The sequence below is a fragment of the Mytilus californianus genome, unplaced genomic scaffold, assembly GCF_021869535.1.
Source record: "Mytilus californianus isolate M0D057914Y unplaced genomic scaffold, xbMytCali1.0.p SCAF_9, whole genome shotgun sequence".
NCBI lineage: Eukaryota > Metazoa > Mollusca > Bivalvia > Mytilida > Mytilidae > Mytilus > Mytilus californianus.
The window spans coordinates 5,818,907-5,834,889 of record NW_026262745.1 but is presented as its reverse complement, the minus strand read 5'-3'; the positions used below and the strand labels follow the sequence as shown (position 1 = coordinate 5,834,889).

General features: G+C 30.8%; 1 protein-coding gene across 1 annotated transcript in view; it reads right to left on the bottom strand.

Annotated features, from left to right (window-relative positions):
- The window catches only part of LOC127716121 (transmembrane protein KIAA1109-like), an 84,503-nt gene that overhangs the window by 2,261 nt on the left and 66,259 nt on the right, over positions 1 to 15,983 (bottom strand). The window contains exons 48-61 of the mRNA XM_052222203.1: positions 15,755 to 15,857; positions 15,144 to 15,401; positions 14,631 to 14,849; positions 12,411 to 12,599; positions 11,512 to 11,658; positions 10,188 to 10,400; positions 9,210 to 9,227; positions 6,529 to 6,778; positions 5,475 to 5,632; positions 4,079 to 4,277; positions 2,481 to 2,695; positions 1,863 to 2,117; positions 1,386 to 1,556; positions 342 to 515 (exon numbers count right to left, since the gene is read on the bottom strand). Coding sequence (XP_052078163.1) covers positions 342 to 515; positions 1,386 to 1,556; positions 1,863 to 2,117; positions 2,481 to 2,695; positions 4,079 to 4,277; positions 5,475 to 5,632; positions 6,529 to 6,778; positions 9,210 to 9,227; positions 10,188 to 10,400; positions 11,512 to 11,658; positions 12,411 to 12,599; positions 14,631 to 14,849; positions 15,144 to 15,401; positions 15,755 to 15,857 — 2,569 coding nt within the window. The remainder of the gene's footprint in view (positions 1 to 341; positions 516 to 1,385; positions 1,557 to 1,862; positions 2,118 to 2,480; positions 2,696 to 4,078; positions 4,278 to 5,474; positions 5,633 to 6,528; positions 6,779 to 9,209; positions 9,228 to 10,187; positions 10,401 to 11,511; positions 11,659 to 12,410; positions 12,600 to 14,630; positions 14,850 to 15,143; positions 15,402 to 15,754; positions 15,858 to 15,983) is intronic.

Sequence of the window (15,983 nt, the reverse complement as noted above, 5' to 3'; positions counted from 1 at the left end):
CATACAACACAATTATAATAAGTCATATAACTTGTTCATCTATTACATAACAATGTGTCCAAACTGTAAGATTATTATCTCCATTCCTCCCTTTAAACAAATAATTCGTAAATGGAAGAAAATAATCATATCTATGATGCAACTGTGTTTTTTTTTTATTTCAAAGGGGGATGACATCATGTTATATTTGCATTCTTAAAAATGGCAGCAAAGAGTTATCTTCTTCTCTTTTGTAAATTCTTTGTTTTTTAACCAAAACATCATCAACTTGAAAAATTGTAAGTATTACAAAACTTGAAAAGAAGATATAATGTAAAGTTATTCGACATGACCCTATTTACCATCAGATTGAGGCTCATATTCTCCTTGCTTATGAATGGATTTGAGGCACATTTCTAATGATGGCAACACAAATATCATCTCTGTATCATGGAAGTAGTCCTGTGTACGTCGACGTCTGTGATCCTTTGGACTCTCAACACCATACCTTTGCATGGTTGGAAAATTATCCAAATCTGGGAATAAAAAAATACAATACCAATCTTAACAAGCAGAATAATAATCAAATCAGTTTTTGAAATGCACTGCAATGATGTATAAATATCTTCAATTCTGTTGATTGATTTATTCATGGTTGGTGTTGAACACATATTTCTGTACTCTTTCCTATTTCATGGTGGCCAGATTTATTTGTCGCAAAAGCGGAGTACCCAGAGAGAATCACCAACCTTCAGCAGGAAAGCGTCATATATATATTTATATGAGTTGCAGCTGATATTAAATAATACATTTTAATATATTTTCCTGCTCTTAATTGTTATATATTGTTAATATTGTTTAGTTTATTTTCTAATTTTGATAATGACTTAAATTTCTCAAATTCAACACGAACTATAGCCAAAAAGGGAAGTAACATTTTCGCATTTTAAAAAAAAATATGCAACAGCTGGGTCTGGTTTTTTATTTGAGCAAAACTAATATTATTTTTTTCAAATATATAATGATATACATTTGAAGGTTCATAGAGGTTTAAACTGTGTTGAGTAATACTTGCAACATATCATTTGTAACATACTTCAGTAAATTAATGACCCGCTACAAGTGGTCTTTTTTGTGTTTCCTATATAATTTTCTATAATATTTTTGCATTAAAATTATCCGTATATATGTAGCTTATTAACTATCTATGTGTTCCCCTTGTCCACATTAACTTTCTAAATGATGCTTTGTTAAGGACCTGTTACATGACCTAACATAAGAAAAATAATGTCAGGAGTTAGGGCATGTTTCTTATCTCCAGTTTTTTCCCCTAGCGGTAGTTGACATCTCTACTTAATAGAATATATTCAGATTATAAAATTCACAAATTAATACACAACAATTACCTTTAATTTCTGATGTAGCAAATGCATAATGGAACCATTCCTGGACACTGGTAAATGTTGGTGGCATTGTGTGACCTCTGCTTATCTTACAAACAGAAGCCATATTCTTTCCTAAAGTATGTTGTGCTTCACGGCCAATATTTAATTTCAAATCTTGTACTATGTGGAGATCTGAAGAAAAAATTGAGGCATGTATTTTTCAGTATCAACATTTTACTTTAAATTAAAATATTATAATTTTAAGGATCAATGTCAATGTTGAGATGTTGAAAACAAACTTTTTAAAACATAATTTATTCCTTGTTATTTTATGACTTCTGCTCAACAGGGTTGTTATTTTTTTACATTCATAATTGTTTTCCATTTAAACTTTAAAAAGAAATAATAAGTGGGCAAAAAATAAGTTCCCCGTTCAGTCATTTTCAATACATCCACAGAAATAGATAATTAACTTCTAAATCTACTTTATGAACTTACCTCCATCCTGTGTTTTCTGAGCTTCTGTTGCAAACACAATAAAAGCTTCATTCAAACTGAACAGTGCCCATGATTTTGATCTGAAGTTGATACCATGGAAACAAGCCAAGGTCATGTTGTTGCCATGTAAACTAATGTTGCCACCTAAGATAGTTCCTACTTTAGGAATCATGGATGGTAACATAGAAAATTTACAGTCTGCTATCATCTCAAATGCCTTTTGCCAATGTCTATGGTATTTAATGTCCCACAAATCTGAAATAAATTTGCTTGTCTTGTTTAGTATGTGAGGTACTATAAATTCATAAATCATTGCGATGTTTTTATTAATTGCAAAAATTGCGACATTTTCAAGTTTGAAATAATAAAAACTTGCATTCATAATTTCAGAAGCGATTTTCCTTCATATAATTTTTGTAATTGCATTAATTAGATTTCACACTTTTGCTAGAGGACAAGGATTCCCAATAAAAATGCATACATTTATTTCTGAATTTACAGTACATTGATATACACTGAAACCTAAAATCAATCAAATAGTTCTACAATTGTGTTTATGATACATGGAAAATTATATCTTTGATGTAAAAGAATGGACTGCAAAGATCACTTTCTTACATTCATCTTCATCACTTTGTTTTTGTTTATCAAGAGGCCTCTTTGTTCCTATTGGTCCAATAGCAGACAAGGCCCGCCTACTGCTGTTAAACTGCATAGTTATGAATTCCTCAATCTTTGCCACCATCTTAAAAATATCAGGTGTTGTAGATCTTGATATCATTGTGTGAAACTGGTCCCAACCAAGTTCTCCATGTGCAAACATTAAACCAGGTCTGAAACATGCATAATATTAGAAGTTAAGTTTTTGCTACCAAAAAATGTATGTAATCTACAAACACAGGGTTAATATTTTTTATGTGAAAATCTGTCGAGTTTTCATCTAATCTAAGGGGATAAATGAAGGAGAACTTTCATATAGCAAACCATACAACTGCAATAGTGAATTTCTTGCTGAAAACGATGACATCTCAAAAATAACTTTTGGTCTCATCAATAACCTTTTAATAAATATGCTTTCAACTGCTACTAATTCATAACATTGTTTTCATGCAACTTGTGTTAATATCATCTTCATAGTCGACTTTTGTTTAATGCAACACTTTTTTCTAGATTATTTTTTTACTGTTTGTGTGGAAACTATTTAGACAAAAAATAAACAGCTGCGCCATGAGCGCATGATACGCCCATCGTCTTGTGTGTGAATTTTTATGCAATAATCATAAATAGTTTCTGACATATGGCGCGACATGCGAACCCCCCCCCCCCCCCTTTTTTTTACAAAAACTCAATATCTCTAAAACAAAACCAAAAAGTATACAGATCTTAAGATTCATATACCTAAGAAGTGTGTAAAATTTTAAGCAATAATCATAAATCGTTTTTGAGATATGGTGCAACATGTAAAAACCACCCTTTTGAAAAAAAAAAAATCAATATCTCTAAAATAAAATTTTGAATCAAAACCAAAAAGTATACAGATCTTTAGATTAATATAACTAAGAAGTGTGTAATATTTTAAGCAATAATCATAAATCGTTTTTGAGTTACGGCGCCACATGTGAAAAACAACTCCCCCTTTTTTTACAAAATACTCAATAACTCAAAAAAAAATTTTTGAATCATCACCAAAAAGTATACAGATCTTAAGATTAATATAACTAAGAAGTGTGTAAAGTTTGTGAAAAAAAACACACACCTGTTTTAGTTACTAAGTCCCGTAACTCAAAAAGTTTCAATCTTATTTTCACCAAAAAGTATACAGATCGTTTGACCATCATAAGAAACAACTATTTACAGTTTCATGAAATTTGGATAAGTCGTTCTCAAGTTACAGTGCGACATGTTTACGCCGGACAGACTGACATTTGTATACCATAATACGTCCCGTCAAAATTTTGACGGGCATATAAAAAACCAGAATATTTAAGCATTTTGGAGACTGTCATATATTTTGAGCTTTGTTCATTATTTTGGTAAAATTCTTTTGTTGTGATACTGTCTCACTTGACTTCAATTCCATATATCTATTATACTGCTTTTACTAAGCAATAATTTTCACATATTTTTATCAATTTCTTGCTTAGCATTGTTTATTTCACAGTTTCCTAAACCATCTGTTATTTCTCTATTTTGTTTACTATGAACAGAAGTCCTACCTAGTTGTAGCCAAGGGACTGTCACTTTCACTTTTGTTTTCTACATGCCATTCATCCTTTATTTCAATGTCTAGTTTACTTAGTCTTGTCATCAGTACACTGGTACCCATATAATCCATACGACATTCTATAGCAAACAGTGATAAGCCTAATCTATGACTGGGTTCTTTTCCAATTATTGGATCTTCATTAACTTCAACTGGAATACATTATGATAGCATTGTAAATTAGGTAAAGCTGACTTTAAGTGTGTTTTGTTTTTTTAACCAACTTAATATATTTTATTGCAATAATAGTTGTTAACAATACCTCTTAGTGCTACAACAATAACACTGAAGTTCCTTCTGTAATGCTAATTTCCAATGAAACCAGGGGATTAAATAAGCAAACGTTTTATACATTTATAAAGTCTGTGTTAGTTGTATTTTACAAATTATTTCTACAAACATATATACATTTTTTGGTAACGCATCAAAGATCCACAGGAAGAAAACAGATCTTTCTCCGCCTTATGTTGAGATTTTATTTTGTGTTTCAAAACCAAAAGTAGAATTAAACAAAAAAGCATGGCTAATTTGTTTAAATGGAAAGTACAGTATTGTTGCATTTATCATGAATTGTTTAAGCAGTAATATCTCATCATTCAATGGCTTCAAACACAAAAAAAATGTATAAAGTTTGTAAAAATAACATGATACACCATTTCTGGTAAATATATTTTCTTCTTCTAAAAAACAATTATAAACTTCTTGAACAAAAACAAAGCTAAGAATGGATATGCTATCCCAATGTCAGGCTAACTGTACATATTTAATGAGAGAGCAGACAAAACTTATCTATTTCCGTCTCCTTCCAACCTTACATACTCTTTAAATTGAATCAAGAATTCTGATCATATTTTTCAAATGGAGCTGTTCACTGTATTTGTTTGTGGTCATTGAAATACAGTTAAAACTAGCAGGCAACTAACCCTGCTGGTACCAATAGACACATTTACACTTGTAGCAAAACTTGTCTGCCATTACCTAAAAACCATGCAAGTTCCCGCAAAATATTGCATCACAGCTTGAAACATTTGATGACATATTTAAAACGTGATTGTTGCAAGAATCAGATGGTTATTCTGAGACAGATCTAAGTTCATTTGAAGCAAATTCAGCTAAATACCCATAAGTGTAAATATGCCTATTCTGCCAAAAACTAACAAAATGATAAAATATTTATATGCAGCATATCACAAACATCCTCTCCATAAAGAGTTTAGTATGAGGCATTTTGGGGAGATTCTGTCATTGACCACTTATAAGGCATTAAACTAAATAGCTTTGGGATTCTGTCAATGACCACTTATTAAACTGAGAATAGTATCTAGCATTTCTCCTGTGATAATACTTACCAAATGTTGATAAGTTGTTAATTTCTAGGGTACCACCAACAACTCCTCCTTTAGAATCAAAATGAGAATTATCCATTCCAGTTGTAATCTTCAGATCTTTGTGTCCACTACAATCAATGGATAATCTCCCCTGGCTCTTCACATTTTTCGTTGACCATCTAGAAAGCAGATATAGGAAGTTCATATATTGTGGATGCATTATTATTTTCATGGACTCTGTGGGAAGTGGTAACAAGAATTTAAATGTTCTATAGGCTTTTAAGCAAACTTTGGCAAAACAACAAAATCAAATATCCATGAAAATACAATTTTTACTCGAGCCAAGAAAAAATGGTACCCATAAAAATAAATGAACCCACTTTGGCCATAGTATATAAAATTATGCTTAAGATAAAAGGATTACAAATTTATTTATTCAAAGAAAAGCAATCAATAGATCAATATATTCTGACTTCAAGACATCAAGACATCAACCAAGTTTTAACTATCTACATTGGTAAGATGCAGTGTATCAATTTCAACTGTATCTAAATTTCAAACTGTTGAAAATCTAACACTTTGGTCATCGACCTTTCAGATTAGGTCATGTCTGGTGAATATGACTGTTTCCAGACTCTTGGTTCCAAGTATATTTTTCCTGAGGGTTTAGAGGATAGTATTTCTGAACAAGTTTAAGGATGATCATTGATCACAGGCGATGTTAACAGCCTCAACTGGCCTTCTTTGCCCTGTGAGCTTAAAATATACATATAATTCATCAATAACATGATTCATTTTGACTAAGATCTGACCATAAACTACAATTAACTGAAGAGGAAAGATTATGTTCTCCTAGTGGTCTTAAATATTTTACTTCCATACAATTTCTTATCTGAACCCTCAGATCTAAATTTTTAATGATCAACAGTATCTCCTAAAAACCAGACAGCTTCCTTGTCCCTTGGTCTCTGGTGGTTAGTTATCTTGTTAGCAATCATACAATATCTTCTTATTTATATGAAATAAAATTGGCAAAAAACATGTTTAAAATATATCTAAACAAACCAAAACTTACACTGTATTGCCCATAACATTGCTCATCTGGACTCTGAGGTCTAACTGTGACAGATTTACAGCAAACATTACAAGGGTTTCCCATGAACTGGAAGGTTTAGGTACTGAAGCTCCTGAAGCTCTTCTCTTGTTTCTGGGTGTTTCTGAAGGGGTCAAGCTAGCTCGTTGTTTGGATAAAGACCTGTGTGTTGATATAGAACCAGATTCACTGAAGCTAATATCTGTAGGTGACTGAGGAGCTGACACTGAACCTATGTAAAAAACAATAATAGCTAAGTATACACTTCATTTTTTAACTGACAATTTTCTGTCTGAAACTATCTAAACTTATCAGTCCTATTTATAACACAGATTGGTTTGAGTCAAAAATTTTGTTCTGAAAATAAATATGTTTTGATTAAAATCTTGACTGTTATTTATTATTCAATCTTTTGCTCTGTTTATTGCTATGTTTTAGAATAATCTTCCAATTTTATTCAATTATGTCCAAGCTTACAGCCATGTTTAATCAGATCATTAAATACTGCATGCATTCAGAAAAGAATAGACTAAAACCATTTTGCTTAAAACAAAGTAACCATAATTTTTTTTTATCCAAAAAACATCAATTTTGAGGTTTCAGTTTATCATGGTGAGCTCACACATGTTAAAATCAAATCAAAATAATGTTTATTCCACACAGTCTCATAGATTAATCATCAAAAACAATAATGCCAATAGAAAGCATAGTACATTGTATCTTGTCTGGTATACTGGTATGTACCAGATTAATTATTATCTAATCAAATGGAAAAGGGACCTCAAACTGAAGAGACATCCAAATAAGCATCAATTATTGAACAACACAAAATAAATTCTTTCTCTCTAAAGGAAAAAAGCTACCACTATTGCCTTTTTCATGCAGTGCTGTAAATATAAATGTTTTTTAACTAAATTTGGGATTCAGTTTTATTTAAACAGGAGATCATTTTATAATATTACATAACAGATAAATAACTTTAGTAAGCAAGGCCACATACACAATGCCCATTTTTTAGGAGGCAACTGCAAAGAAGTCCAGAGTTGTCCTCAACATAAGGAACTTTACCAAAGTGAAATATGTTGGTAATCAAACTCTTCCAAGGATTTAATGACAAAGGCAGAAAAACATTCCTATACAGGTAAAAACTATTATTAACATATTTTTTTAACCTATAATATGAAATCAAACAGACCTAGAAAAATCCAATTGCACAAGTTCCCAATCTATTTATATCTATGTTTATGTTTATATCAGGTTATATGACCGTCAGCAGTTTTCGGAGGTCACCTCGAGGGTTAATTAGATGGCGTCTAGACTAAAATACACACGAAATGCTGATATATACTATCGAGTCTATGCCTCGTAAATTGTTTATTTTAGACTTTTTATAATTTGAATATGCGTTTTAGTATGTTATAAGTCCAATATAATAATTTGAGTCAAATAGGTGAACATGAATTTGACAGCCCCTTTAAGGTTATTAGAATATACATGTGTATGAAATAAGATTATTATACATAACTTTTTCCTGGCAGAAATTTTTATATCCTTTAATTCTCTGTATTTACCTTCATCTAACTCTTACCTGATTTATAATATCATTTATTTAAGTCCATTTTCAAAAAGAAATAAATTTAATACTGACCAAAATGCAAAGCAAAAGCCTCTAAAATCATAATTCATTGAAGTCTTGTTTCAGTAAAAAGTTACTATGACCTTCAACCAAAACAGTAATTATTATGATTATTTACCAAGTCAAGGTATTCCAAAAGGGCAAATGTGGAATATAATAAATGTTTACAGCAATTCAAAGTACTTAATTTGTGTAGTTTTAGGACAATAAAAGCCATGTGTTTTATATGCTTTTTGGCATGCTAAGTCATGTTATCACATGCACTCTCATTGCTTCAGGTTGGTAGCTATGATTAAATATGTGTCTGAAAAAGTATAAAGATCTAAGACTGAAAATGGGATATCATATTTATCAAAGACCAGTTTGCTAAAAGACCTTTTGGATATATATCACAAATAATGGTGCAATTCTATGACTTCTGTGATGACATTTGCATCAAAATGATATAAGCAATCTACAACTAAATGTCATAAATGAATTTTAAAACTTAAAAATGCATATGACAAGAAAAGTTAATCTTATTTTTCTTAAGTAAAATCTAAATGATGCTTCAGCTTGAAGAATAAATAAGAATTATATCCTAACTTCAATTGTTCAGTATGAAGTTCAGGATTAAAATAACTGTATAGAATAATGATAACTATATATATACTATTACATACATTGACAGAAATAAAGTATGTACATGTAAATACTGATGACAGTTCTTTGATAGTATAAATGATACACAGGAATTAAAACACATTACATGAAATATCAATGGTAGGATGTGCTGACAAGCAACTTAGTAATATGTATCGGATGACGAGGGAAAATTATTTTTTGAAAATATAAAGATAAATAATAAATGTTCAGAAGTTCAATTTGCATTACACAAAAGATACTCAAGCATCGACACAAAGCATACAACACAAATAGTCCTGATAATGATGGTTACATATAATAAATGTACTGAACATAATTCAAGCTATGTATTTAGTAAGTGCTGAAGTTTGTGTGTATGAGGTTCCATCAGCTGAAAACTTACGCTTGAATATTTTAAGTCCTGAAAATTTGAATATATATATTTAATTTTTAATGTTATGCTATGCTGTCATTAATTTTGAAATATAAACACAGACAGAACAGGATAACTCTATATGAAAAGTAAGCTTCAAAATTCAAATAACATACAAACAGCAAATATTTTCGCAAATATCTTAAGAGAAAAAATATTCTTAAGTCACAAACTTTCAGTAAAACTTATGATCAGTTTTAGACTTAACATTTTCTGTAAAAAGAGCCACAAATTTGTGCATGGATATAATAATCTTCCAAGGCATGAAGAAGCATGAAAGCATTAAGTCAAGTTTTGAACAAATTTTCATGTAGTTAATTAGAGTTTTAAGCACTCAATAGAAATAATGTTATTTTTGCAAAATTAAACAAACTTTATATATGAGGCAAAGTGCATTCAAGCTTAAATTTCTTTTAAAAAACTGACTCTTTCTGACAACAAAGCAAAGATAGAGATCAAAGTATAAGAAAATTTTATCACTTTAAAAATACAATAACAATTACTTTTTATTATAGTACATGCTATAATTCATAGCATTTTAATGTAGGCAGCAGACAATTTATTACTCATTTAACTTTAAAAAAAACATCTCTTGTGGCGCCACTTCAACCAAAAATCAGCAAATGATGAGAAACTCTTTTGCTAAAAAAGCTTATTTTTTGTATTGAATATAATTTGGTATATAGGTGATCAAAACATGATGTCTGTATCCATAGTAATGGTAAAAAAAATTCAAAACCATAACAATTTTTGCTGATGTGGTGACATAAATGATTTTCACTACAATTTTACAAAATTAGGAGACTATGCTTTCAATTATGTTCCAGATATTAAAGATAACTGCTTTCATTAAGCAATCAATAAACACTTCATTTCATTTCATTTCTTGATTTTAAGACAATCTGGTGAAATTTAACAATATTTACAAAAAGACAAAAATGATCGAACCTCTTCTATTTACTCTGCTGTCAATCTCGTTCTTAAGTTCCATACTGAGTTGAGTCCTGAATTTGTCACCAGAAGAACCTCTGCGATGATGAGTTTTTCGTGTTTTTGTGTCACTTCCATTAACATTAAGCGCAGGAGAAGAGGTAAAAATTTTAGAAGCAGGGCTAAATGAGCCTGCATCTCCCATTGAGCTGGTTGACGAACTGTCCCATTCTGAAAGTACAGGCTCAGTACATAACAGGAAAAGAAAAACACAACATAACAATAATAAAATGCATGGTCAGCCATACCTCATGAATTCTATAAATCTTATGATTGAACTGGGATTGGACTGGTCTGTCATTTTTATCAAAAAATTAATTTTATTGAAATGAATTTAATCTGTTTTAGTCAAAGATCTTGATAAAAGTTTTTAAAAAAAAAGCGAGCAAAATATTTTGCATATGAAATATATTTCATCTTTTAATTTGAACTGTTTCAGTATTGTAAGATACATAGATGCACAGTTTCACAGATATTGAAGATCTAACTGCAACTAAAAATATATATGAATATAATTTAATATGAATTCTAGCTATAGCAGTTATAAAAAAAATTGCAAGGAATATAAATTAAATACATGACTAATTTGTACTTTTATAAATATAATCAGTTTAATGAATAATGATTCTTGTCACAACATGTGATGAATTGGTCATTATATTATGTTTTCAGAAAAATTAATTTGACCATATTCTAAATATCTATTAATAAACATAATCCTAGGAGGTATGACTGCCCTACAATAAAATATCTCAACTTAAAATAATGAAAAATGAATTAAAATAATAAGATGATCTGCAAAAGCTGTCAAATAGCTTTAGCTGTTGTAAAGGTAAAATTAAACACAAAACTGCTAAATAATATCAATTATGAAGCATTGCTTAAATTAACGAAAAACGTCACATCAAGAAGTTATTTGATTGATATAAATCTTCAAAGTTACTGCATGCTGCTGACATGAGGGTCTCCAAGGGGATTTTCAGAGAAACTACTTAAGAAACAAAACAGATAAGTGGATAAAGGTTGCCCTTCTTTTTTTCTATATTTTTTTTATGCAAACTTGGTGTAATTAACTTATTATAACAGACTTTTATTGCACAGTTAATACTACCAATGTTATTTTTACAAATATTTGTTTAACTTAAAAGTTATATTCAAACATCTTTCAAAACAAACTATCAACTTTCAACAAAGAACATGACAGCAAAGATACAAAAGAAAATCTATTGGAGACCCTCACGAACATATATATGAAGATTTACAACGATAGTGCTATGGATACCTTCATCGCCAGTCTGTGCAAAGCTCTCCTCTCCAAGGAACAAACGTCTAGTAAGATTTCTGTTGTACCAAGCCTTAGGAAATGTAAGGATTTCTGACAATCTTCTCATGTCGTACTTAAACATAGCTGTTCCAATGTCACAGACAGCTGAAACATAACATTGTAAATCATTATGTTGTTTACTTTTACAAATCATATTACTTTCCTTGGTAGGAGTTAGGTCTAAACATATGCTTAGTATATACTGCTGTTGTTTTTTCAATATACGGGCTTACTATCTCATCCCTGACCCAGGTTAGGGAGAGGGTTGAGTACATGTAAACATATTTAACACTTCCATATTCTGTTTGTGACTGTCAAAAGTTAGTAGCCTGTATTTCAGTTGTTTATCTTTGTTGCTGTATATAATATTTGTTTTTGGTTTGTTGTTTTGTACATAAATCAGGCTGTTGGTTTTCTTCATTTTAATTTTGTATTTTGTGATGTCAGGTATCCTTTTAGAGCTTGCCATGCAGTAAAGGCTTAGCTCATTGTTGAAGGCTGTATAGTGACCTATAGTTGCTAACATCTACTTCATTTGGTCTCTGTTTGTCTCATTAGCAATCAAACATCTCTTTATTTTTTAAATTCTAATTGATTAATGCTTGATTGTTCAGCACTCTTGGCTATTTTATGGCAGCCAGTTTTATTAGTGGTAGAACAGGAGAGAACCATCGACCACAGACAGGAAAACTAGCAATCCATTAAGATCCAAGACAAACACTATTTACCAAGAGTGGGGTTAGTGAGTAGTCACTCAGTGAAAATAGCCAAAATATTACTGCCCCAAACATTTTCCAGTTCTTAGTATACTATGAACAGAAATTCACTTATAAACACAAACCCACAAACTGGCTTACCTGAAAACCTAACAACATTTGATCTTGACTGTGGTTCATGTTTAGATACATGAATATGTGAAGGTTGATCAAGTCTAACTTCCAGTTTACGAGATCTAGAAATCGTCACTTTAATAAATTCTACATTCAAACTCAACATATCTCTTCTTGACATCTCTGACCAAGCAGTACCATGTTCTTGAATGCTTCCTGTTTAAAACATGAAAGAAAAAAGAATAAGTCAGAATGACAAAATACATATATGATATTTTTTATTATTCCATATTGATAAAACTTTAGTAGGTTTTTCTATATGAATGGGATTTTGAATAAATAAGCATATTCACCTGCGGAAAAAGTATATTCACCGCGCAAAACGTTGCGTGCTTTTACGTGTATGATTTTGGTAAAACGTTTGATGTACAATTGGTTTTGGTAAATAATTTCGATTACATACATTTCTCTCGGAATATGGAATAAAACAATTACTGTCTTTTGTTTCGGTAAATTTGTGGTTTAATTGACTTTTGAAAAACTGATATTCACTTCGGCCGTTGGCCTCAGTGAATATCAGTTTTTCAAAAGTCAATAAAACCACATATTTACCTCATCAAAAGACAGTAATTGTATATTATTTTGAGTATTAATCCAATTCAAACAGCTTTAAATGCATTTAATGAATGGTAAAGTAGCAAATTGAGTTAAAAGTTATTTAAGAAATATGAAATAAAGGAAATCAGAAAAATCTCATACCCTATAATTCCCAATTTAATAGTATTTTAAGAGCAAAATCATTTCATTTCTCCATATAAGTACAAAAGTACTATAAAAAAATATTAATATTAGATAACAAGAGTGCACACACTGAAATGTCTCGCCTTCTTTACTAACCATTGATTTTATGTTGATAGTCCTAAATATAAAGCTTTACTACAAGTAACACATAAACTTAACATGATCCAAGAAAATGAGGTCAAGGTCAGATAAACCAAACGAGAAATACATGTACACCTTACAATCATTCAATAAACCAAACATAGTTGACCTATTGCTTATAGTTTCTAAGAAACAGTCTTAACCAAGAAAACTAAATATTGACCAATGAACCATGAAAATGAGGTCAAGGTCAGATGATACCTGCCAGACAGACATATACACCTTACAATCCTTCCATACAACAAATATAGTTGATCTATTGCTTATAGTTGAAGAAAAACAGACCAAAACACAAAAACTAAACACTGAGAAATGAACCGTGGAAATGAGGTCAAGGTCAAATAAAACCTGCGAGACTGACATGTACATCATAAAATATTTCCATACACCAAATATAGTTGACCTATTGCATATAGTATTAGAAAAAAAGACCAAAACTCAAAAACTTAACTTTGACCACTGAACCCTGAAAATGAGGTCAAGGTCAGATGACACCTACCAGTTGGACATGTACACCTTACAATCATTCCATATACCAAATATAGTAGCCCTACTGCTTATAGTATCTGATATATGGACTTGACCACGAAAACTTAACCTTGTTCACTGATCCATGAAATGAGGTCGAGGTCAAATGAAAATTGTCTGACGGGCATGAGGACCTTGCAAGGTACGCACATACTAAATATAGTTATCCTATTACTCATAATATGAAAGAAATTAACATTACAAAAAATGTTGACTTTTTTTTCCAAGTAGTCACTGAACCATGAAAATGAGGTCAAGAACAATGGACATATGACAGACGGAAACTTCGTAACATAAGGCATCTATATACAAAGTATGAAGCATCCAGGTCTTCTAGCTTCTAAAATATAAAGCTTTTAAGAAGTTAGCTAACGCCGCCGCCGCCGACGGATCACTATCCCTATGTCGAGCTTTCTGCGACAAAAGTCGCAGGCTCGACAAAAACTATGCTTAATTATTGGTGGTTACCTTAATAATATTTGTTCTTAATATTTTCATTTATTGTTTTGGTATTTTGCTACTGGAATGATTTTCAGACTCTTTAAAAAAAAAGAAGCCTTTTGTCCTCAACTTTTTTATGACCTTTTCAAGCTTTCTATATGGAGTGGGTTTACTAAGTCGTTGAATGCCATGTGGTAAGTATCTTTTTTTTCTATCTAATTTTTTACTGTATATTATTTGGATACTGTTTCATTTATATCATTTTAACTTCTAACATTCAATTATTCAATTTACCATTTTTTTTTTATCATATATCATATCATTGTAAAGACCTACCCAGTTTATATGCAGAATCACTAGAATACATTGGAGATGTCATCTTTCTCTGGGCTCCACCATAGGGATGGAAAATATACAATGAGAAATCTGATAATCTTCCTGTGAAACTGAGACCTCCTGCTTTGGACATGACTGGTAAATCATTACTGGATGAAGTATTACTGTGGCTTCTTGACTTCTCAGACTTCCCTCCACTCCAGTTACGCTCTCTGCTAACTGCAATAGGCATCATTCAAAATATTCAAGAATAAAAATTGAATTTTACGGGATAGTTTCTTTTGTTTGAAAATGACAGTTGTTTTAAAAAGTCAGCAAATTTATACAATTGAAGAAGGTTTTAATATAAAAGCTTTTCTAATTGTTTCCTGTATGTAAAACATTTTTTCATCTATGCATCAATCTGATCACGACGAAATTAAACATTGAGTGAAAGGGAACTTTATCACTACATGTATTTCCATTATGCAGTAAATTTGACAACAATAACATATACCCACAATTTCAAAATACCTTTGGTCTTAAGTGGAGGTGAAGCCTCTCCTATTTGGGCCTCCATATCTGGTCCTCTTGTGCTAAACACTACATCTAGTGATGGAACCTGTAGAAGACATTCTACTCTAGAAACAGGGACACAGTTGAATCTTATTATAGATGGTTCCACTCTAATGAACACAACAACATCAACAGGGAATGAGTTGTAGTAAGCTCCTGTTGTCAGTGATGTGCTTGAAGCATCCAGATCTATATTCAACATACTGAATGGATCCACTATAAAAAAAAAAAAAAGCTTAATTATAATATTGCTGTCTAAATAAAGGAACGAAAAATGTAACAATTTAACATAAAGACAAGGTCATATTAAGTCAGTTCAAAAACCTATACGGTGTCATACAAAATGTTTTAATTATAAACGGATAAATTTAATAAAGAAAAATCAAGATCAGAAACAAATTTCAAGGACAACTCCTTTTTTCTATCAGAAAGCACTGGAAATGATATTTGACTACAAATGTAGAGGAAATATAGTGAAGTTCTACATTTAGATGGCTTTGAATTACTTCCTTATGGAAATTAAATTCAAGTGAAGAATTGCAAGAAAACACTTTATTCTGTGTACTTACTTTTCTTTGTAGGAGGAGAGGCTGCTTGACCAGGCTGACCTATAGGTATTGGTTCTAAAGCTTGCTCTAAGAAATACATCAGGTATGGACTTATTATCATTTCCTGAAGAAAAAAAATCCTATTCTTTAGTTAATCATTATTTCAAACTTTCAAACACTTACAGTTATCTAACTAGAAACTTGACGATATGCTCATCTCTGGTATTTGTTTAAATCCTATTATATGAAA